Source organism: Hermetia illucens, chromosome 5, assembly GCF_905115235.1.
Source record: "Hermetia illucens chromosome 5, iHerIll2.2.curated.20191125, whole genome shotgun sequence".
Lineage (NCBI taxonomy): Eukaryota > Metazoa > Arthropoda > Insecta > Diptera > Stratiomyidae > Hermetia > Hermetia illucens.
Window position 1 is genome coordinate 6,939,777 of NC_051853.1, and position 25,160 is coordinate 6,964,936.

A 25,160-nucleotide genomic window follows, 5' to 3' on the forward strand; every position below is an offset into this window, starting at 1 on the left:
ATTGCAACTTCCGAAGTTTGGTTACTGTATTTTCATGATTGCCGAGGAAACTGTAAGCCAGTTCTCCTGGGACCTCGGCATCACCGGGTTCACAATTCTGCACAACTTCTCTCAATTACAAACCTGCGAGGATTGAGAAATCACATGCTCAAGATCCTCCTGTATGCCACTACATCTAGGGTAATTCAGAGAGTCATCCAATCCAAAGGGGTGCAGATACTGCCTGTAGCAGCCAACATGTCCGGTGAGGAACTCTTTGTTAGGTGGAAGTTGGTCTCCCCATGTTTCCGCGCAAGCCACACCGTCCCATCTGCGCTGCCAAAGATCATGTGACTCTATTCTTGCCGCATTCCTACGCTCTGTGTGCCCCTCCATACGTCTCACCTGGTACAGCACACTCATTTCTTTCGCCAGAATATCGACAGTGATCATGCCACCACCACCAATACTGCCTGAGGTGGTTCTAAAAGCACTGCAAACCCTCGAGACCATCAGCCGGTAATCCGAAATCACCTACTACCGTCTCTGCCCACACAGATGACGAGAAAAGCAGGACGGAACGACCGCTCCAGCTAGAACCACCAATATTCCGCAACTTTTTCTGCAAGTGCCGCGGTGGCACTGGCTTCCTGTAGGCATACATATTCTAGGTGGTCCCTAAAACTCAATTTAGTGTCAATTGTCACCCTCAGGTATTTTATAGCCTTTAATAGCTTTGATCCGACCGTATATCCACACTTTTACAGTGTTCTTTTTCCTGCGGTTCGTTATTAAGACCGCTTCCGTTTTCGCAGCCTCCAAGGTCAACCCGGTTCTTTCCAGACAGGACTTCACCGCTCTCACTTGTTCCGTTGCGTAAACTTCCACATCTTCTGGGTGTTTTGCTGTAGCAACTACAGCTTGGTCATCAGCAAAACCGACAATCGTAGTCCCCTCTGGGAATTTTCCATGGAAAATGAACCTAAACCAACAAAAAAAATCGATGAAATAGCAGGGAAGGAGGAAGAATTGAGTGTGCTTGGGCGGAGCACAAGAAAGTGGCGTTCACCGCAGTGTACAGCGAAAGAGGCAGCGAGGGCTGAAATACCTGATGTGACAGCGTACACCGAAATAAGCAGGAAGCCTTAACAATTGGGGCGAATGACGGTGCGGGACAACAACTCTTATACCCCTGCAGTGCCCCGGCTCGAAAAAAAGCCCAGTCAGAATCGCTAGTCCTGAGCAGCTAAATTCGGACACGAACCGAGTGGGAGTGCATTCGACCATCATAGCTAGGGCAGAAGAGGAGAGGCTTATCAGGAAATGTGCAGCAGTGATGAAGCGTAAGCAACGTTCCTCCAGAGAAACGTCAGCAAAGGCATCAAAAATCGACTATTGGACTGCATTTCCTTCACACCGCGACATTCCTGAAGGAGACTTTATCAAAGTAGTTTCCAGGGCCCAAAAAAAGGAGGCAAATAAGGATAAAAGGAAACAACTGGCTACCCCGCCAGGGACCCATCTGTCTAAAGGATAGGAGACTGCAAACTAAAAGCCAGTAGCAGAAAAGACGAGAAAGCGAAGAAGGATTAGACCGTCGGCTCTGCTCATTAAGCGAGATTTCACTAAGGAATTCCGCAAATGTCTCGCCTCCCAACAACACATTTGCGGAACTCCTTAGTGAAACCCGAAGACAACGGAGCAGAGGTGTCTTTCATATGGAAAACGAGAGGTGACGAAGTCCTCGTCAAACTGGGCCCGAAGACGACTAACAAGAGTACATTCTGCGAACCTGTTAACGAGATATTGGGGGAAAAAGCTCTTGTTTCTAGACTAGAGCTCCTAGATCTTGACTGCCTCACAGAAAAAGTCGAAGTGCGAATGTCCAGAGGTCATCAATGGCCGGATAGGTATCACCTCTGTAAATGCTCGAGGCCAAAAACTCGCCGTGGTGGAATTCCCTAAGCAAAATGCAAGGAAACTCCTTAGCAGCACGAAAATCAAAATTGGATGGGTAGTATGCAGGGTATGAATGTGGGTAGTCCCCATCGAGTGCTACAGGTGTCTGGACTGTGGACACACGTCAGCAACTTGCAAGGGACCGAACAGGAGGACAGCATGCCCCAGATGCAGCCAGGTAGGTCATCAAACGAAAGCCTGCAATGGAAACGAAAGTTGTGTTCTCTGCAGGGATCGTGGTGCATTTGGTAAGGAGCGTCGCACTCACTGCGAGCTCGGGACGGTGTCCAATTTTTATGACGGAACTGGAAAGGGCTAGACCGCAGGTGGCATGATTCCCATTTAACAAATTAACATGCACCGGAGTGCAACCACTCACCAGTTACTAGTGCAGTTCGCTGTGGAGGTAAATGTTGATCTAGTGCTAATCAGCGAGCAATATCCCGCTTCATGGCATCTCGATTTATCGGGTACCGTTACCATCTGGCTTCGAAACGACGTTCCCCTTGGTGTTCTTGTCCAAGGTCGAGGGAATGGGTTTGTCTAGATTCGATGTTTAGGGATAACCTTTTTAGCGTTTACCTGACACCGAATGAGACGATGCCGGACTTTCGGTGTCGGCTAGATGCCCTTAAGGACGCCGTTGTTGGTGCGAGAGTCCAACACTCTGTGTTTCAACGCATTCCCCTACCCCACTCCAAAAAAACACCAAAAAGCTCCCCTCTGGGACGGAAAAAGAAAGCACCCCTTTATACATGATATTCCACAGTAGGGGACCCTGTACCGATCCCTGCGATCCCGGCTTCAACGATGGGTCGGAGTCTGCTGTAAATAACTCTCTATACCATCTTCCCCACTGTATCCAGCAAGCAGATAGGACGATACAATGCTGGATTTCCAGGTGACTTGTTAGGTATGGGAAACAACACTAACTTTTGCTTTTTCCACTAGACAAAGAATTTTCCTTCTTTTAGGCACGAGCCCAAGGTGTTGATAAAAAGGTGGAACCTAGTATTCACGGCCAAAACTCGGCCGGAGATGCTATCCAAACCGGAGGCCTTGTTGTCACCGATCCTACCACATATTTTCCGGAGCTCTTCCACAGTTACTGGAGATATTATGCCCTCGTTTAGCTGAAAAATCGTTTGCCTTCCCCTATGTTCGTGGTGAGGAAACAGAGTGGTAACAATCTGTTTCAGAAGACGTGGACAGGTCACCTGGGGTGATCTCCACAGCCTTTTCATTACCACCGTGAAAACCTCGCCCCAAGGGTTTATATCGGCATGGTAACACAGCTGTTTGAAGTAGCCACCGGTCATTTCCCTGAGCCTCTGATAGAGCCTCCTTGCCCGAAAATGTGCGGTTCGCAAGCTTGTGATTTCATTGTTCACCAGTAGTTGGGTTGCCTACTGAGGACCAATCGCCTTCTGGGCATAGTAGCTTTTTTCTCTAACCGTACCCTTCAGGGATATGTCAGGTTTGGAAAACGTGCCCCCTTTAAAAGCTTTTGTCGTCCAACCGAGCAAACCACCCAGCATTTTGCCAGAGCTCTTTTTCAAGCTTAAGTCGCCCTTGATTTTCATGCAGATTGCCTGGTGGTCGCTGCGAGTATAGTCCTCGCTGACATCCCAGGCGACTCTACTGGCAAAAGCGGCACTCATGCATATCAAGACCAACATAGACCCCAGGCTTCTTCCCCTGTAAGTGCACGAAGCCCTAACATTCGCGAGTACCACGTCTAGCTCAAACATTAATTGTCTGGCTGCCCCATTCAATAGTCCACGCATTAAAATCGCCTGCTGGTCTGGTCGGTGAACGTCCTCGTGCATCTGAAACTGCGCTGGGTGAAGCATAGCAGCTGTAGATGAGTACTCCTTACACCTTCATTCTGATGCAGCCTTGCTCCGGGTGCTCCATTATTTCCTCGAAGACTTCACAAGCCCATCGCGCTGCTTGGCCCGTTTGGTCTTTGACCTAAATGCTACCACCATGGTTTCCATAAGGCTCACTAATTATAGCCACTCGATGTTTTTCTCGCGGATGGTGAGGGGGTGGTTAAGGTTGATTTCTATCAACCTCATTTTTATTAAGGGCTGTTCAGTATTCCGGACACCTGCTGCTGCCTGAAATGTACCGATAATCCACTCCCTTCTTCCCTATGCACAGTAAGCAATTTGATTCAACTCCGCATCGCCTGCTTCGCTTCGATCTGTCATTTGGACATGCCTTCGCAATGTGGCCTCAGCCAAGGAATCTAAAGCATCCTCTCAACGCCACCTGCTCCCTAAGCCGACACATTACCCAGTATAGCTTCACTCTCCCTGCTGCTAACAGTTTCAGTGCTGCCTCTACTGATAGGCTGATGATGGCGGTTTATGTTTCCCGTAGGCTTTCGTAAGCGTTTCCACCGCTAACTCCTGTAGTCCGACTGCTTCTCCAACACTGCATAAACCTCCTCCTTCGTGGTGATCCCATATATACATATCTTTGCAGATTATAGTGATCTCCTATCTGGTAGCCCTTATGTCGGCTTCCTATCCTGGAGACTTTCCGATTTGGCTCAAGAATTTGGCCGCAATTACATCCTTGGATTTCTTGAGCTCGAACAAAACATCTCCTTTCTGCGACCGCTTAATGCGGTTGACATTATCTCCCAAGCTGGTGAGTTCGAGATCTGCCCTCACTCTCCTGAGAATACCAGTATATGACCCTTCACTTGGTTCGATAATGATAACCACCTTCGATGTTCTCTTTTTCGGCATGCCACTTTTCTCAAGGCTCCCACATCCGCCTTTAGAGATCCGCTCCTTTTTTCCGAGGTCGCGGTTGCAACCATTTCGCTGGCAGCTTCAGCAGTAGTCCTCCTGTGCTCCACCTTTTTGGGAGTTGAGTCCTTTTCTGTACGGGGTTTGCGGGTCCGTTGTATCATTCAACTTTTCATGCAGCATCTTCTCCCGTTTCTCCCCTTTCGTATCTTGAACAGGCGCTACTTGAGCCCCCTGGTTCAATTTTTCATTCAACGGCTTCCCCCCTCTTTCGTCTTGAGCCTTGCCCCACGTCAAACGGAAGCCTCTTATCAAGGCCCTTATATTTTGGTGAATATTCCTATGCTCCTTTATGAATTCGCACAACTCCGTGATCGTTTTACCCAAGGCAATAAAGGCTGATTGATCGTTGCCTCCAACAACGTTCGAGTGTTTCGGCGCCAAGGATTCTTCCTCGTCGAAGATTTGCGATGAATCCAGCTTCTTTTGAACGAGTCTGCCGATGAAGCCACTTCCAGTCCCTCCCATACGCTTGAAACATTAGATGCCACAGTAGCCAAGGTTCCTACTACTGAGGCATTGCGGCCGCTGGATATCGACGGCCGAGAGCCCGCTTGCCCACTCGCAAAAATCGTCGGTACTGGGTTTCTGAAACCCTGCACCGTAACTTTATTCCCCTTCCTATAGCCAATTTCATTTATTCCGGCTAAATTTTGCATGGAAGTGTTCCATGCAGTACACTATCTTGCGTAGCCAGGCAGCAGGACAACGAACCAGTCTCCGGTGGCTAGAAAATACATCGGGCCATCTGTGAATAAGGTCATAAACTCTTGGGCCAGACAATTCACCGCGTACCAGAAGTGTAAAATCAACAAGGACGCAAAAAAGGAAGTAGGCATATTCCCTGGACATCATTGGCCCTTTGCGAGACTCACACGGATTCAAGTATTGCCTCACAATAGGCGACAGGTTTACGCAATAGCCTGAAGCAACACCTCTGACTGACATGACGGCACAATCATGCGCCGATGCCTTCTGTCGAGAATGCATCCCGTGCTTTGGTCTACCAGCTGTAATCATCATGGACCAGGGAATGCAGTTCGAGCCTACTCTATTCTTCTCTTTAGACAAGCTCCTTGGTTTCAAAGATCACAGGACCACTACATACCATCCGCAGTCCAATAAGATGCTGGAACATTGGCACCGGACACTAAAGGCCACCTGATTGGCTCGCGACGATCTGTCGTGGTCGCGATCCGTGCCTTTCGCTCTCCTCGGCCTTTACACAGCTCACCGAGAGGTATTCACGACCAGCCCCGCGGAAATGGTGTACGGGGAAAATCTGGGACTCCCCGTCGAACCTGTACTGGATATCAGATCAGGGTTAAGAGACTCCAGTTTGGGCCGTCTGCTCAGGGATGCGGTTTCGAAACTGAAGCATAGGCTGTCGTTTCTTTTGACCTGAAGTAGGAAAAACCTCAGATTGTCGTCGCGAATATTTCGTCCCTCTATCGTGGCATTCTTATTTCTAGTTTTCACGCTTCGCCTGCCATAAAGCCCTTTATTATTTATTGTCCCAAAGGCCATCCGTTGGGCGTCAATTTTTGGAGTCCTTCTGATAACGTAGTATAGAAAAAATTGAAAGATATCAAACACGGCTTATGGTTTCGTACCAGGGCAGAAGCAACTCATAAGACGCTGACAGATCTCTGCTCTAGGAGTACCCACACACTGTGGGTACGAATTATATCGAACATAAATTCGCCTGAACTTCAGACCAAAACCTGGGTGTTAAGCCCGAAAACAGGAGACCGTGGAGCAAGAAAAGTGGGAGTAAGTTGCTCTCCATCAAGTGAAAGCAGACTTAGGACTCCTCAAGTTCGAACAACAACGAACAATTTCAACTAAGGAGCTTGCCGGGTCGTTTTTCTAGGGTATGTTATTTGAATTTCCATTCAAAGCACATTCAATTATCTCTATCACTTTGGGGTCATATGAACTATCAATCCGCCATGAAATTGCATGTTCCAGTGGCAGTATCTACAACCCACTATAATTAAGATGTAATATGGCTCGTTTCTGCCTGAATTACACAAGATAAGAGCCACGACTGATACCAGTCACAGAAACACCTGCGTCACTGGACAAATCCATTCAACTTGCCTGACACCAACGTATATTACAACATTTTCCCAAATGGTCGTATATCCAACTTTTCATTCCACTTTAAATTGACCAGTTTTCATGGAGCACTCAGAACCCACTGTGCACCCTAAAAGCTTCCAATTATCCACTAAGCAGAGAGTCATGTTGCAATTTGGACGCCCGGGAGTCATTTAAATTTTCACATGGTCAGAGCTCAAATATGACGATATGTGGCTTAACCACAGACTGCCACTGGCCGGTCGACCCCAAAACGACCGTCCATCGCTCATGAAGTTCTCCATGGAGTCAAGTATTCGGTTTTTGATTAATTGCATATCATAATCTGGAGGCTTTTCAGAATTTGGTTCGAAAACAAAATTACAACTTCCCCAAGTTGTTCGGAGGCTACATGGCTACTACTTTGGCTTGGGAAGTTTGCAATTTCTGGTAGCCAAACCTGGGTCTGTTCATGAGTGGAATAGTTTTTAGGCTGATTTCAGTATGTTCAATGGGCTTTGTGGTGACTGGTGGCCAATTTAGGGAGGCGATATATGTTATTAAAGATTCAACGCTAGTTTTGGAAATTTGAAAATTATTTGTGTGCTAGGAGGCATTCTTCAGGGTATCTACAGAGAACCGGCGCCGATACTAATTCATGCTTAAGATATATTGGGGGCTATCAGCATATATGAAAGTAGCTACCATACAGTCTTGCGAAAGGCTACCCGCAAGTATATTTGCCCAAACTAGATAAATCCATTCATCTCAGAAAAGATACTACAGAAATTGCTGCTCAGATCATATGAATATCTACTACTATCTGTTACCTTCACAAAACCTGGTGCAAAGCTTGTAGTAACTAAATCCCATTACCTGAGAAAAGATACTTAAGGCTTAACACCAATAGCGACTCGTTGTGTGAAAAATCACGCTTAATTTTTCAGCAAACATCACCGAACCTGTCCCAAGACAATATTGTCGTAAATTGTGAGCAACATTGCTTTTAGGCACCCAAAAACAATTAAAAATTATGTGCGAACTATTTTAAGTTTCAATTTCACATTTTTTTCACATTTGCACAAAACATTTTGGGCCACAAGTACCGATTGTGGCTCAATATCGTGGGAGGATACATATCCACTCCGTGGAAAGCGTGTGTAATTTAATTTGTATAATTTGGTAAGCACTTCGAAAAACGCATGGCGCATCCAACAAAACGTACTTTTGGGTCAATGCTTGTAGATTCAATAGCGAAAATGTATTTTCACACTTTTGTGTATCTGCGATGGCCTTGCGTTGTTGTATTCTTGTCTTTTCGGCAAAGTTTAGTGTAAAATTTTAACAACTAAATCAAACAATATTGTGGAAGGTAACGTTTCTCAGTGGAATAATATCTTAATTTTAAGATGCATTCAATTTCGGTTTCACAGAATTTCTCAGAGATCAAGGACTGCAAACACTGAGGCGATAGGTGGTCTCACTTATAGTCGCTCGAGAGCCAAGGCAACTTAATCAACGACCAGCAGCCCCAAAAAAAAATCTGAGTCCAGATAACGTGGTCATCAAAAAAGCATCCCCAACTCTCCGGTAGCCAACTCAATTTGGTGATGATATAACAAGTCTCATAGTTCGCAGGCGCAAGAGTGTTGGAAGCAACACCTTTTCGAGTCCTTTCCGGCGAACCGACAACGGGCCACGCTGCTCTTCTCACAGAAGACCGCCTATACGTCTACGATCAGAACACCCGCATCAAGTTCCGATCGGCTCAGGTTCCGTAGCCCAGCTGCCCCTGATTCTACCAGCGACCACATTAGGTACGTACACAACGGCCTGCGACATTCACACTCCTGGCAATTCATCATCGCAGATGTATAATGAAGTATCATTTGTGCAGACTTCTTATCTTAGGATGGTCTTCCCATCGACATCCGTTTCAAACGAGTGGTCAGCTTATTAAGGGGTCTCACTTCGTACTGCAACATGGGAGCACCAAAGGTCCACAACAAACAAAATTACACATCAGCCCAAGCGAAGGTATCTTCTGTAAGAATACAGTAGGATGCCTCGGGTACAATGTCTGTGAAGAAGGTATCAAGATCTGCGCAAGATCTAAGGCATCGAAAATTTTCCAAAGTCAGAAACGCTCGTCGAGATCCTGCAAGGAATTGAATGTCTGCAGGATTTTTTTTTTTTTCTTTTTTTGGGGTAGGGCAGGTGAATGTATTTACGCACACAGTGTTGGACTGCCGATTCGGTACATCATCGGACTACCAACTAAACACCTCCTCATCGTCAGAGAGCTAGCCTGGAACCGTTTGTCACATTACTTCGGGCTAGCCCCCGAACTCTCCCGCCTTGCGGAGCCTTCAAATCAGGGAATTCCTTTCACCAACGGTAGGGGAGAGGAGGAAGGGAACTGTCAGCTGAAGGAGCCCCCTGCCATCCGGCTCCTCGATCGGTCGAGTTCTGTCTTCTTAGCAACGAGAAGGGCCCGAACGTAATGGGCAACACGGTTCCACCTGTCAGCAGTCCTCAGCATCTCTTCCACAATGTTGTCTGGAGAGAGATCCCCTGTGTTTAAATAGAGCTGCTGACGAACCCCATCCCACCCTCCACAAGAAAAAAGAGTGTGGTGGGCATCGTCCACAACTCTATTGCAAAACACACAATCCGGAGAACGCGCCTTTCCAATCTTGTGCAGGTAAGACTGAAAACTTCCATGCCCACTTAAAAATTGGGTAAGGAAATAGTCAGTCTCACCAAGCTTCCGGTTCAGCCACGCACCTAAGTTGCCGATGGGCCGCGCAGTCCATCTGCCTCTAGCTTCATTTTGCCAAGAGAGCTGCCACTCGTCTAGAGTGTGTTGCCGTTCTTCGCGAGCAACCACCTCCCTTGGCTCATCTCCCTTGCGCTTGTATATGGCCTAACGCTCCCTAGCAAGAAGGGCAACGGGGATAACTCCCGCGATCACAATCACGGCCGGTTCAGAGATTGTGCGGTACGCAGACGCCACCCGTAAAGCTCCCCGTCTCTGTACTTGCGCGAGGCGTCTACGATATACCTCCTTGTTAAGAGCGCCAGCCCATACCTCTGCGCCGTAGAGCAGGGCAGACTGCGTCGCCTACTAGACGTAGGACCCCCAATGTTTGCCATTAGCCTACTTAACGCCGAAACTCCAGCCGCAGCCTTGTTCGCTGCTACTTGGATTTGCTCAGAAAAGCTCATCTTTGAGTCAAGAGTCAACCCGAGGTACTTTACCGCTGATTTTGACTCGATTATCGACTCGCCGAACGATATGGGACGCAGGGTTGGAATTCTCTTTTTAGTCAGGATGACTACTTCGGGTTTTTCCAGTGCAAGGTTGAAACCATGAGTAGTCATCCATCCGCTTTGCGCCTGTTCGACAGTGCGTCCAGCAACAAGCGCTGCGACATCATCTGCGTAGCCGACCAGGCGCGACTCTTCTGGCATGTCGAGTTTAAGCAGACTGTCATAGGTAGCGTTCCAGAGGTCTGGCCCTAGGATGGATCCCTGTGCTACCCCCTACGAGACCTCCATCCACCTTTGACCCTCTAGTGTTTCATAGCGCAAGGAGCGGTTCCTCAGATAGTCCCTCAAAATCCGTAAGAGATAGTTCGGCACGTTGAAGGTATTGTCTAGTGTGCCTAGAATGTCTTTTCATCTTACGGAATTGAAGGCGTTTCTGACGTCAAGCGTTACGAGGAGCACCACCCGTCGAGTTCGGCGGCTATGTGCCTCTGCTCGTCGAACGGCGTCCACGACTTGAATGACAGCATCAATTGTCGATCTCCCTGCTCTAAAATCTACAGCAGCGCCTATCGCTTCAGCGAGTCTGCTTCTGATGAGCTTTTCCAGCAGTATCAAGCATACATAGTGGGCGGTATGAAGACGGCAGTTCGGGATCGCCATTCCCTTTAGGGATCAGCGCAAGCCTCGCAACTTTCCAACGAGCAGGGAAAATGCTCTCTTTCAGGCAAGCGTTGAATGTGCCGAGCAGTAGGTCTGGCCGGTGTTTGAATACCAGTTTGTATACCTCTGCTGGAATACCATCGGATCCTGGCGCCTTCTTGTTTTTCATAGAGAGGACTGCCTGTTCCAACTCTTTTATAGAGAAAAGTGGACAGACCGTCGTTATCAGGTTCATAACTGAATTTACGACAGTGTCAGCCGCGGCGTCACCGCCCCCAGGAGTACCCTTGAGCGTGGTCCCACCTGTTCCCAGAGTTTCGACAAACTTCCCGGTGTTCACTTTCGCGACGTTCCATACACAAAAAGATCGCTGGGGTAGCGCACACCGAGAGTTTGTGTCCACCACTTCGAAAGCAATGTATTGGTGGTCACTTGCCGAAAAGTCTTCCAGAACTCGCCACCCGTCCACCAGCGACACCAGTGATTCCGACGCGAAGGTTACGTCTACAATGCATCCCGGGCGCCGGAACGTTGGGGTAGATCCGGTATTTACAACTACCAGTTCTGTTCTCGCCGCCATTTCCAGAATTCGTTTCCCTCTGGAATCTGTATGAGGCATGCCCCATTCAAGTGCCCTAGCATTGAAGTCACCCCCGACCAGGATCCGCCCATCCGTGCTTAAGATAGCGTCCTCCAAAGCCTCAAGCCTCCGACGAAAGTCCGGCATCGTCTCATTCGGCGTAAGATAAACGTTATCCCTGAACACCGAATCCAGACAAAGCCATCTCTTCGGCCTTGGGCAAGAACCCCCAGGAGGCAGCGGTACCTGATATGTCTGGGTGCCATGAAACCGGGCCCTTGTTTCGGTACTGCTCACTGATGAGTACTAAATCAGCTTTGGTCTCCGCAGCGAACTGCGCTAGCAACTCGTGAGCGGTTGCACTCCGGTGCATATTGATTTGTAGGATGCGAATCATGTTGACCGTATCCTAGCTCTTTCCAGTTCTGCTCTGAAAACTGAACACCGCCCCGATCCCGCAGTGTGCGCAATGCTCTCATCAGTCGCTTCACGGTCCCTGCATGGGACGCAGCTTTCCTTTTCATTGCAGGTGTTCGCTTTATGGCCTGCTTGACCGCATTTACGGCATGTTGCCCTTCGGTCAGGTCCCCGACAGTTTGCAGATGTGTGCCCATAATCCAAACATCTGTAACATTTGGTTGGGGCGGCCCGAACTCGTATCCTACACACTAGCCAACCAATTCTTATTTTCCCGTTGTTTAGAAGCTTCCTCGCGTATTGCTCAGCAACTTCCACCACAGCGAGTTTTTGGCCTCGGGAGTTTGCGGAGGTGATACCAATCCGGACATTGGTCACCTCCGGGCATTCGCGTTTGATGGTCTCTTCTACCTCATTCTTTTCCGTGAGACAGTCAAGGTCTCGGATTTCTAAAGCACACGTGGGTTCCAGGCTAGAAACCAAAGCTTTTTCTTCTAGAAGCCCCTTGACTGCTTCACAGAATGTGACTTTATTTATAGTCTAGTTCGACTAAGACTCCACCACCCTTCGTTTTACGTATGGAAGACACCTCCACTCCGTTGTCTTCGGGTTTGATTTTGTAACTGATTTCGCTGAGGACTTCCGCAAAAGTCTTGCCTTCCGTCGGCTTAATAAGCAAAGCTGGCGGTCTAGTCCTCCTTCGTCTCCCCACCTTTTCTTTTGACACTCCGTCCTTCGTGTCCGCCTTAGTTTTAGGCAGAGGTTTTTCTGATGGCGCGACGTGTTGTTGCCTTTTGATCCTCTTCGCCTTCTTCTTTTCAGCCCTGGAGAGTACCTGAGTGAAGTCTCCTTCAGATGTCCCTTCCTCCTTTCGTTTTTTACCAAGTTCGCTCTGCAATGGGCTGTCAGCGATCCGTTTGGTACTCGTGGTGTTCTCCTCGGGAAGCGCAGTTGTTTCTGCTTCCTGCGGATTTTGTCTTACTTTCCATGTTCGCCCATAGTATGAAATCCTGTCCAGGAGCTCTTCCAGTTCCATTAGCCCGTTTTTCACCCCCTTACCGACGTTTTTCTGGAGGAACGTCGAAGATCGCATGTGCTTCACAACTGCCGTGCATTTTTTAAGTCTTTCCTCTTCCGCTTGCGCCAGAGTAATCGACAGTCCTCTCACTCGGCTTATATTCGAAACCATTTTATTAGTTTCGGCAGTTTCCACTGTGCCCCTTTCCCCAATTACAGCACTGTGCTGTATGGTCTGGGTTCCTATCTGGGTTGCAGGTGCTGCATCACTTTTCGAGTCTTTCTCTCCGCCTGCGCGTCCCGATCTCTCGTCGGGTATTTCAGCCTTTGTTGCGTCCTTCGCTGGGCGCTGGGACGAACGGCGCATTTTCGTGCTGCGAATAAACGCAGCCAGCTCACTCTCCATTTCCACTATCTCCTCGTTTCGTTCGTTTTTATTCTCGATTTGAGTTGTTTAGCAGCGCATCGTGTGCAAGGGAGCGGGCCGCAATAGTCAGGAACGGGTATACCCTCGGGGACACAGCCCCTACCCCAGTTCCCTAAGGCCTGACCTACGCTTAGCTGATCCCGGAATTCACGGACGGATCAGCGCTCGCTCGGGGCAACGAGGTCTACTAACACCGGTTCAATGCACACTACCCAACCAGGGTCCCGAAGGGGCTGGCTCCTGATACACGCCACAACTACCACCTTGGCAGAGCTAGGCTCACATCACCCCATCGACGTCGACAGGGAGTTGTCGACGGCTCCGGGGACTCCCAGTGTGTCCCGGCGTGTATCGGTCATTAGCAATTCGCTCTTCACCGAGAAACTTTCTCGAGGCTACTACCTAGGACGCAAGTGTTATGCCAGCTAGGGGGTCAGAACTACTTGCTCGGGCACCTCGGGGACGCCACTCCCCGTATCGTAAGCGACCCATGAAGGATTGTTGACGATCCCTGAGGGAGTGGTCAGCTTGTTAAGGGACCTCGCTTCGTACTGCAACATGGGAGCACCAAAGGTCCACAACAAACAAAATTACACATCAGCCCAAGCGAAGGTATCTTCTGTAAGAATACGGTAGGATGCCTCGGGTACAATGTCTGTGGAGAAGGTATCAAGATCTGCGCAAGATCTAAGGCATCGAAAATTTTCCAAAGTCAGAAACGCCCGTCGAGATCCTGCAAGAAATTGAATGTCATCCATACGTAAAAGAAAGGATATTTTCCATAATCGACCTCTGCACGGCCTCTCACCAAATTTCGATAGTGGAGAAAGGCATACCATTCGGCCTCTTCAAGTTCACCCAGTTATTGATGGATCTATACAACAGAGCTCAGTTGTTTCAACACATTATGGACCACCTCCTGAGGAACTCTCCATTTCCAAATGCCCGTAAGGGAGAAAGGCATACCAACAACGGACATCACAACACCATTTTGACTCTTCTCTACATAACACATCATGGACCACCTCCTGCATTCGGCGGACTTCGATTAGCTCGGCGCCTCCTTTAGATTAGTTTAATGAGGAAAGCTCCTGGCAGAGTAGAAGGAGTACGAAGACTCTTTGTTGAAAAAAAACCATTACTGAGGTATCTTCGTCTGAGGTATAAAGAGGCCGGGCATGTGGTGCCCCGTTAAAGCCCTACCAAGCCTTTCATGTCCCATTTCTTAAGGAATATTTAAAATGTTGATCCAGAGGCCCCGTGTTCTCTCACAACGACTTTCGCCTGTCGGAAGGAATTCAAATTACGCCATTCGCGACTTCGTGAATCCTTGCAATTTCACACTTCATAATAGACTTCCCAGTGGATGGATAATGGTCAAATGCTGACTCTGGTTCCACCATTGTCGATTCCAAACACTTGATGTACCAGTTCGTCAACCTCCTTATGACCAGCGATGTTCAAATGCCCTGATATCCACATTAGAAATGAGTAGACCAAGTTTCAGCAGCATCCGGCTTCAACTCCATACGAACGGACCTAATATTTTGTTGCCATTTAGTGATGATAACGCTATCCGACTTTCTGCTGTTTACGCAAATATTCTTTTATTACCGATAAAATGACGTATATCTGTACGTAGAATATGGTCGTCATTTTTTCAAATCCGGCCAGTTCCATATTTGGGTTTTGCGTAAACACCGCTAAGCGCCGTCCATTTTCCACGACTGACCCGTTCATGAATATCTGTCAGTCTGTGATCCCAAAAAGCTTGTAGCCACTTGTCGACCATTCTTCTCTTTTGGTGTAAAACAGAGTATGTTTTCTCAAAGGCAATTCTAGAAACCACTGGCAAATATGAGAGCCACTTGACATTTGCCCAGGGATACCCAATTGCACAAATGACGGTATGATTGGTCGCCTTCCCACGCGCCTGAAAGGCGACTCCTTTACGGTGTTCACTGAACATCGGCCTACCCCTCCTAGCGACAAGCCATCACCTGGGCAGCCTTGTCTACCAAACGACATCCTGCAGCGTCAAATAACTTTCAAGTACGTGGAAAGAATGGACATCGGTTGAGCATGTAAAAAGATGTCGCACAATATTGATGAGGAATACCAGCCGTGCAACGCTCGAACATCCATCGATTCAACCGAAGCACCCCGAGAAACATCGATACTTTGGGCGGCCGTACTGATCACCTACATATAGACTTGCTAACGGTTGTAATATTACCTAACCATTATTGAGTGATTTTCCGGGTGGCTACTCGATATCACTACGTTTTTAACTCGTCTCTCACTATGATGTCGAGTCAGGGTACCCAATTCTTGTCAGCAATTCTCATTGAACACTAAACTCCTCCACAAGCCGTCAAACCAGCAAATTCGGCACAGTTAAACGTTTCTGACGAACACTCACCTACTACCGACAGTCTTCGTCCTCAATCCAGAGAAATCAATATGAAAGGTATTTCTGAGCCTGGGCACTAAAGTGGCAGCTTCCTGATTATTTTCCGATTCTTCGGTTGAGTAGGCTCTGACAATGGCCCCATGAAAAAAATTATCCTTTTCCAGGTACCGCCTCCCCCGCGCCCCTCCCACCCTTGTCAATCAAATGTCAAAGCTGAAACCAATTTTGAAACGTAGTAATGAAGACCTTTCATTTGATACGCCACATGACTACATTTGGTACCCTGATTTTGCACCCTCAAATGATTTTTACCCCCTCAAATTTTACGTAGAGCAATGTAACTTATGCGTATGCGTGAGCGTTCAAAGTTCCCATCTTACCAGCAAATGTCAGCAGGTGTAAACGTTTCCGAAAAAAATGCGTGTGACAGGCAGACAGACCTGTGCGAAGTTGCCAGCTCTTCCATCAGATACGACCCCGGTTGGGGGATTGGAGTGTACTTTTCTTTTCTGACTGTGCATGTGCAAGTGTTTGCTCATCGCTGGTGCGTGGACCAAAATGGCTATGGGAAGGATACGCTGAAAATAAAACCACCATGGAAGAAGTGAGAAGGAGGAAACTTACGGTGAAGGAGCACGGAACCCCAGTACCGGCGGGTTTTGGTTGTGGGAAAACAGGCTCCCAGTCGCCGATATCCCTCGACCGCAGTGCCTCGGTGGTGGACAACTTGACCACCGTGGCATCGAATGCTACAAGTGATTTAGAGAGAAAGAAGAAGAAGTGTTCAAGCGAAGCAAAACCTTGCCAAGAACACTGATAACGAAGCCAAAAAATGATGGGTTGAAAGAAGCCCGCTCCCTGACAAAGGCGGTTTCAATACCAACCGCACTTGTCCAAGACGGACGACCACAGGAGGTACTCCACTAAACGAGGTACTCCGGGACCCAGGAATTGACCCATTAAGGAGAAGCTCCTCAGTTCTTGATCTCCATAAATGCCAAAGACGGCAAAAAATAAATAGGACGAAAGCAAGTTAAATGCTGGGTTAGGATGCGTTTAGAAGGAGTAATCCGGCCAAGACGCATAGAGAACAGAGCCCTGACCCGGAGGAACTACTCTTCAAGTAGCTTGGGGCAAAAATAGTTGAGTTGTCCGAGTTCATCACGAGCAAACAATCGAAGGAAAACCTAAGAGGAATGCAAATGGTGAATGGGCGAAGGTGGTCAACAAGAAGGCGAAGAAGAAAACAACGAATTCGCCGAGAGGCAATTGTTATCTTCACTAAGGGCAATTTGTCTTACGCGGAGATTCAAAAAAAAAAGGTGGAATCTGACCCTGACCTGAAAGATCTGGGTGGAAATTTCCAAGATCCAGTTTGGGCTGGGATCGAAGGCTCTCGCACCCAAGTGAAGAACTCGCTTAGGGAGAATGTCACAGTTCGGGCCCAAAAACATAAGATCTACATATAGTGGAAGGATATTGACGAAGTGACATCCAGAGAAGAAACATGCACTGCGTTGAAAAGTCTCACATTGTCTAAATTTCAAGACATGCTAGACAACCTTATTCTGGATGAAAGTGGTAATTGCCGGTGACTTCAACGCTTGGGCCCTCAAGTGGGGAAGCAAGGAGAGTAGCGCAAGGGGCCGAATTCTAGTAGAAACTTTTGTTCAGTTGGATTTAGTTTTGGCCAATGAAGCTGATTCAAGCAAATTTCGCAAAAGGGGATCTTCTTCAATCGTAGATCTGACCTTTGTCAGCCGGGAAACAGGATAACTAAAGCCGAGAAAGGCATCAGGCTGGTCTGCAAAAGCATTGGACGAGGGAAGCTCCTTGGAAGGGTGGCAAGGCCAAGCTACTAAAGCATTCGGTCCCACGAAGAGAGCCCTCCATGTCACACAATACATCGCCAAGGCATGTGACGCGTCCATGCTTAGGAAATGCTTATTCACTAATAGAAGACCCAACTCCTGCTGGAACTTGAATCAGCCCGCCACCGAGCCAGACGAAGAAGGCGGTAGGTAGGAGTGAGCAGGGACATAGGACCGCCTCCTGGCACACCATCTTCGAGCAAAACACAACCCCCGGGTAGTGGCAATGTTAAAGGGAAAGGATCGTCTCAGGCAACTACAACTAAGGGCAAACCAAAGCGGCAGCGGTCTTCTGACGATCCTAGATCTTCCCTTTAAATAGCTGCAAGGAAGGCCCGGACAGCAAAGAATAAGTCTTCATTTGCAGCCAAGGCTATCGAAGCCGACGGATGGGTCTTGTATAACGAGACCAATCTTTCCGATTACGATACAGAGCAGTGTAAGCGGCTTAAGAAGAAACTCCTCCTAGTTGTAACAACTGCATCCTTGCAAGGGATTACACTACGCTTAAAGCCGGTAGGTGTACACCATAAAATGTGACAGACAAAATTTACCGACGAAAGCACGAACAAGTGGTTCCTTCAACTAAATGTGGGAGGGTGCGCGACTGACCCTGAAGAGGGTTTCCGAACCTCCATCGTTTAAAAAGTACTTTCTCTGGCTTCCAGAAGAAGAGCATAATAGTGCTGACGTCCTGGAACAACTTGCAGTCCAGAACAACCACAACACTTCCACTTGGATGCTATTGAGTAGCAAAGCAGGAAGAAGAGCCAATAGTTCAGGAACTTTCCTCATTATCAGCGTTCCTCAATCGGATATTAAGATGGTTTAGAAACAAACGGGCCACCGGTTCTACTACGGACTTAGGGCCGTCACATTACAAGTGTCGGCTCCTAAAACCATCGAAGGGGCCGTGCAGCCCTCGGCATCTTCATCTGAACCGTAGATGAGGTGCCATATCTCTCAGATAAATTTGAAGCATTGTAAAGCCGGGACTGCACTTATCAGTCAACGGATCAATAGCTGCAAGACATGTATATTACCTCATAGAAGAACCATGGGTTGTTGGTGAGGAAATTAGGGGCTTGAGCTTCCGACATGCTGACTTGCTGCATACCAATGGAAGTGATAGACCCCGCTCCTGCATAGTGGTTTCAAAAGACCTCCAAGTAACCTTGGTTAACGACGTATGTGATGGCTACACCACAACGACCAAATTGACCATAAATGGGCAACAGGGAGATAAAGAGATTCTTCATATTTGGGATCAGCTTATTTCCCGCACGTCGTAGACGAAGTTCCCAGTGGAACATTGATCACAGCTATCGGATATGCCAAAAGTAAAGGAATGGGAATAATAGCTGGATGTGATGTTCTTCTTTTTCTTCAGCCTTTGTCCCGTTCACAAGTGGGGTCGGCTCGTCGTGATCGGTTTCGCCATTTGGCTCTATCGAATGCCTGATCTGGGTGCAATCTCGAGGCTTTCAAATCCCCATCCAGCGCATCAAGCCACCGTTGCTTAGGTCTGCCTTTTGGTCGTTTACCATCGACTTCGATGTTCAGACCAATCTTGGCAAGTGAATTCTCGTTTGCACGAATTGCGTGACCATACCATCGAAGACGCCTCTCTCGCAACTTTTCCACGATCGGTGCAACCCCATAACGATTGCGGATATCCTCATTTCGGATGTGATCTAAACGTGTGACGCCACTAGTCCAACGTAGCATCTTCGTCTCCATTACCGCAAGACGCCGTTCATTGTCTTTTATGGTTAGCCAACACTCCGAACCATAGAGAGCGACTGGACGGACGACATTGCAGTAAATTTTAGATTTGAGACGTTCGTTGATACGTCGATCACAAAGGACACCAGTTGTGGAACGCCACTTCATCCAGGTTGCGTTAATGCGTGAAGCAATTTCATAACGCAGCTCTCCATTGGCTGATAGCGTTAACCCGAGGTATTTAAATCGCTCAGTTCTGGGCAGATCACTGCCGCTGACAGTGATTGTGCCTGAGCTGGATGTGATGTTAACGCCACCATATATGCTGGGGAAGTTCCAACATCAACGCGAGAGGATCGAGACTACAGGAGCATCTGGTACTGAATTTCAGATCCTCAATTTGGGTAATGAACCCACCTTCTCCAACGTGGTTAGGCAAGAGGTCATCGACATCGCGGTAGCATCCTCTGACATTGCAGCTCTTGTCGAAGAGTGGAGAGTGTCAAACGATATCACGTTCTCGGATCACAAGCGCATTGATTTCGTAATGGGCGCGAATCCACCTCCACCTAGTCCATTTCGGCATCCACGTAATACAGATTGGGCGAAAACAAAACTGAGCGCCCGAATTATGGTCCCTGGGAGACGCATCAAATCCATTGCTGGAATTGAGAAAACAACTCAGATGATCACAATCAGGCGTGCTTCGAAGAGAGCTATCCACCCATGATGCCAAAGAAAGGTAAAACACCACGATGGAACACGGATTTGGTGAAACAGAGGAGAACGACAAGGGTGCTCCTCACCACAGCTCTAAAGTCTGATTCAGCCGTTTGCTGGATTCGGTAAAAGAGCGTCAAAAGGCTCTAAAGAAAAGCATAAGGTCGGCCAAACGATTAGCATGGAGACACTTTTGCGAAGAGACCAACCTCAACCAACCAAGCGGATCCTTGTCAAAGAACGTAGCCAGCAGTTAGGTTATCTACTTTTACAGAGCGGGAGGTACACAGAAAGCGATAAGGAAACGGCAAACCACTTGCTTGAAGTGCACTTTCCAGGCAGCATCCAAAATCTCATCTCGAGGCCAATAGACACATACAGTCCTCAACTGGAAGATTGATCCTTCACTTGCTATAGGGAAAGATCCACATATTGGTCGGGCAGAAGTCTATTGAGGCGTGGTGTCTTAGGAGTTGCCAACAGAGAACGGTTCTCTCTCCTATGTTACGGGTCCTGGTAATGAACACCTTGCTATGGCTCCTGGAGGAGCCAAGAGTTTTCGCACAAACATTTGCGGACGATCTAGCCATAATAATTATCGATAAGTTTGCGGGCACAGTGTGTGAATACAACACTACATGTAATCCACAGTTGGTGCTTCCATATTAGATTCCCGGTGAACGCTAGGAAGACTGGACTAGTTGTGTTCACTAGGGACGTCAGCGGGGTGCAGCTACAAGCTACCCTCTGTTGTTGTAGGACTGCAGTGATTAGACCTGGGGACTAACACGGAAACGGATTCATTGGATGGGGGGGCAAGACTGAACTTTGCTAACAGCAGGAAGCTGCTGGCGCGGATTCAGAGGCTCTGGAGCAATGAGTATTACGCCGACCGTCGCACTCGAAACTATCCTAAATTTCCATTTGGAGGTGAAAGGGAAAGCATAAATAAATAATAAAATTGATGCGTGAAATTTGTAAATTTTTTGGCAAATATCCCGCCGATGGTTTCCAGAATCGTCCTCGAAAAGACATACCCCATCGTAATCACCAAAACAAAAGGGTAGTCAATAAATGGTCACGAGGCTTTTGGGATTACAGACTCAATAATCTTCACCGACAGCTGAGCCATGGAAAACAGATCGGCCGCAGAGCTGTCTCCGGGAAATCCGGTTAAAGAACTGGCTCGATCTCAGCAGAAGGATGTTTGCGACAAAAAGGAAGGGGTCACAATATTCAGATCTGTTCCGGTAGTCGGCCAATATTAACAACACTAAACAGCAACGATATATCAAGCCAGTTGGTGTAAAGTTGTCATCAGGCCCTGCTGAAACTTGGTCGACTGAACAAAATATTCCAGATATGTGCGCCAGGACACTCAAACATCGCTGGTAATGAGGAATCTGACAGACTGGCTCGTCAAGGTTCGAAATCCATAAAGGTTGGGCCGGAACTTTTGGACTTCTGCCGGCAGGCGAAAATCTTTGTGAAGGAACCCGGGGCCGATAGAGCGGCATTTTTGTTGTACCTCAAGAAGTGGGACATGAAAACTCTACTAGGGCTTTTAACGAGAAACTGCCCCACAACCTCGAGGTTTACTGGAAAACGTCTTTACCAGCGAAAGAAAATAGACCTGGTTTGCCAGCCCGAATAAGCCAGTCGGGAGACGAACAGCAGGAGGCCGTATAACCAACGGTAATGCCAAATTCACAGAGTCAAACAATGAAGCTATTCAGGACCTATATGACCTCCGGCTCTGCAGAGGGTCGAAAAACTTAATAGCACTCTGAAAATTACAGTCGCATTCCAAATTTGTAAAGGATATTGTACTCAGTCCTTAAAACACATAACTTGATTACAATGCACCCGGCCCAAATCATAACAATGAACCAAGCCAACAAGGAACCCTCTCAGAGAAGTTTCCAAACTCAATAACGCAAAAAGAGTTACCACCGCACAAGTACTCACAGAGCAATCCGATAAAGATGTAAAACATGACTCCCATAAATCCATTCGGTTGATTCAGCTTCGATTCCTCGCCCACAACATGTCCGAGTAGTCCAAATCCTTTTCCATATCTGCAAGAACAAATTGCATAGACCAAGTCTTAATTCCCAAACTCCCAGTGAGCTCCAGGTGTACTTTGTAAAATAGATTGCAAGCAAACCGGTCCAAAACACTCACCTGGATGAGAAAACTTTTGTGCAGCTAATCCTTGCGCTGATATCACAAAGTGCCCGATAGTTCCTATCCAATTCCGAGCTAATTTCCACATAGGTTGCATAGAGCGAAAGGACTAATCCAATTAGGCACGATATTATTATCCAGGTGTTGTATTTTCGTTTGTACATGACGAGAAAGGGGTTGAGGACGAAGGACAATGATGATGAGGGCGACGCTGCTGTGGTGACGTTGACGTTGAATGCGATTTATCCAGGATTTCCAGGGAGTGAATTGCAGAGCTAAAAGTAGGTACCGCTTTGTGCTTGTCGTCGCTGATGCAACCGATGTAGTCCTGCCAAAGTCTGTATGTTTGCTGCCTTTGATTGCATTGAATATACTCAACGACTGAAGCGAAAATCTGCGAACAGAGAAGGTTTCATTCTCTCGATTGTGTGATAACAACTATACACGGGCACTAGTCGGGACGAAAAGGAGTCGAGACTCGGTAGAGGATTCGACCGGTGTTTGCAGAAGACCACAGAGAGCGAAGGTAAAACAAGAACGGCGACACATATGGATCATGTGGAGGCGGATTTTCATTTACGTAGTGTTTACGACATCGTGCAGAAGGACATTCCACGTAAGTCGAGGACGGGATGCTGTTTCACTGTCCTCGGGACAAGTCCTTGAACATTGCTGAATTATTTCTACTCAGGGGAAGGAAAACAAGAAGGGAACGTTAGGTCGAAAATATTCGCAAAGCCCAGCAGGACTCTAAAATGTACTATTTGGCAGTTGATCCCATTTTCAGACCATCAACCACTCCCCATCACTTATGTCCTTTCCAGTTAATTTCCCTCCAAAACTATCCGAATATTTCCATGAGACACTGTTGAAGCTAAACTTACCCCCGTTCACTTGCTTATTTCCGACTATCTATGCGAACAGACAGATATTTTGTTTATTGAAGGATATGAGAGGAAGCGTTCTTCCACCCGCTGAACTCAATAATGTCTCGTCGTCGTCGCATGATATAGTATCAAGGATTCACTCTGCTGCCTTTGGTATTCTCAGTGACAAGCGAGCAAACAGAGCTGATTCGAGACGACCAAAGGTGTCAATACATAGTTTTATGCTTTACGTTTGCTCTGCCAGCCGGAAAGTTCCATGAAGTGACGGCTACTAAGGACGACGCAAAATTTAGGAGGAAAGCATAATCTAAACAAAATTTAATTATGACACACAATAATTGCTCTGCCATGTGGATTTAAACTGCAGCAAATTGGGGATTACATTTGAGGAAGTACCAGCTACCAAAGGAATCTTCGCAATTAAAGTAAAATTGAAAAATTGAGACAAGCTAAATAGGGTCTCCCAGCAAGCGGAGTACTGAGATAAATTTCTGGGGAGAGCCGGATATACCAGGGTATTTCTCTCCTAAAAATAAAAGTGGAACAACTATTACCTCCTTGCTTAGGAAATGCATTTACCCCCAAAGCGCCGGACTCCTGTCTACAGACATGACTACCGGCTAAAAGAGCCCCTTGAAGCGCCTAGGACTCTAACCTGGAGCAGTTTGACACATAACCTCAGGCCAGGCCTATTCAGTATAGGAACCTCAGTTACCCTGGCATCTCTCCTATCCAAGCCTCTCCTTTTCGTCTTAAAAACGAGAATGCAACGTGTCACTTGACTCCACGTGTCTTCGCTCTACAGTATGGCCTCAATTATGGTGTCTGGGAACCCAAGATACCCTTCCATCGAAAAATGATGGCGCAGCTAACTACCCGTGTCAGCTGAGTAACCGCGTTAACTAATAGTCAACCTCACTGTGCTTTCGATTGAACCACAGCCGTACATCTATGATGAGCGGTCCATCTACCTTCTTTTTCTTCAGCCTTTGTCCCGTTCCCAAGATTGCTGCCATGCGCAGATAGTACGGGGTCTCTCTTCACAAGCGACAGCTTGCTTATATCCCTCGCCTTTTCTGAGGTATATAAGACTCCGATCGGCAACATGGAGAGAGATCGGAATAACTCCCCCTATCGCCATTACAGCTGGCTCCGAGACGATCCGATAGGTGGACGCAACCCGCAAAACCCCTCGTCTTTGTACTTGTATTAAGCACATACGGTGTATTTCCTTACTGAGGAAGTCAGCCCATATTTCGGAACCGTAAAGAAGGACGGACTGAACCGCTCTCATCAACAAGGAGAACGGACTGAACCGCGCTCATGACCAAGCGACACCTGCTGGATAAAGGACGTCCGGCGTTGAACTTCTGCTGGCAAATTGCAAATATTCTAGCCGCAGCTTTCTCTGCGGTGCTGCGAATCTGCTCGAAGAAGCTCATCTTTGTGTCTATCATGATGCCTAGGTATTTCACCAACGTCTTCCACAAAATCATGGTTTCATCAACCTTAATAGGGAGGACTGTGAAGCCCATGGTGTTTTACGTAGGCACCTGTCGTGAGACTTAATCCTACGGTCCTCTTCAGACACGGATTGATTTTGTGACCACAATCAGAGCCCTGCTGAAACAAGCAACAACGGTACCAGTCTATACCAAGTGCATGGCTTAGCATTCATACTGGTGGATGCACCCGTGTTGATACGCAACACCACGTCGAGGCCCGAAGGTCTCTTCTCGCTTGAGCATAACCACAACCACCATGAAACTCCAACTAGGGGGGCCAACCGCAAATAACGGAGCTCACATACAACAGGAGTTCACCCGAAATATGTGAGTCCAGGGGCTTTCCCGGTTCCCATGGTACCAGTATACCCCTGGTAAGGTTTCGTGACCAATTTGCCACTTCAGATGAGTCCCCGTGCAGACTCGGGTCTGATCGCCCTGATAAGGCCTTTGGAGCATTCGAATCACGGAGAATCACGGCCGGCAAACCAAAGTGATTACAGCGTCTCCCGGTGCCACCACTATGGAGGTTCTCCTCGGCCATTTGGTTTTGGTTTGGCCGATAAGGTTGCCGCCCCATCTTCCTCGCTGCCACCTCTGAGCACCAATAGGGAGGACTGTGAAAACCCTCTC

General features: G+C 47.7%; 1 protein-coding gene across 1 annotated transcript in view; it reads right to left on the reverse strand.

The window, feature by feature from the left end:
- The window catches only part of LOC119657085 (vitamin K epoxide reductase complex subunit 1), a 40,920-nt gene that overhangs the window by 3,072 nt on the left and 12,688 nt on the right, over positions 1-25,160 (reverse strand). Inside the window, exons 2-3 of the mRNA XM_038063840.1 lie at positions 22,133-22,529; positions 21,917-22,026 (exon numbers count right to left, since the gene is read on the reverse strand). Of these exons, the coding sequence (XP_037919768.1) occupies positions 21,917-22,026; positions 22,133-22,299 (277 nt within the window). The 5' untranslated portion in view covers positions 22,300-22,529. The remainder of the gene's footprint in view (positions 1-21,916; positions 22,027-22,132; positions 22,530-25,160) is intronic.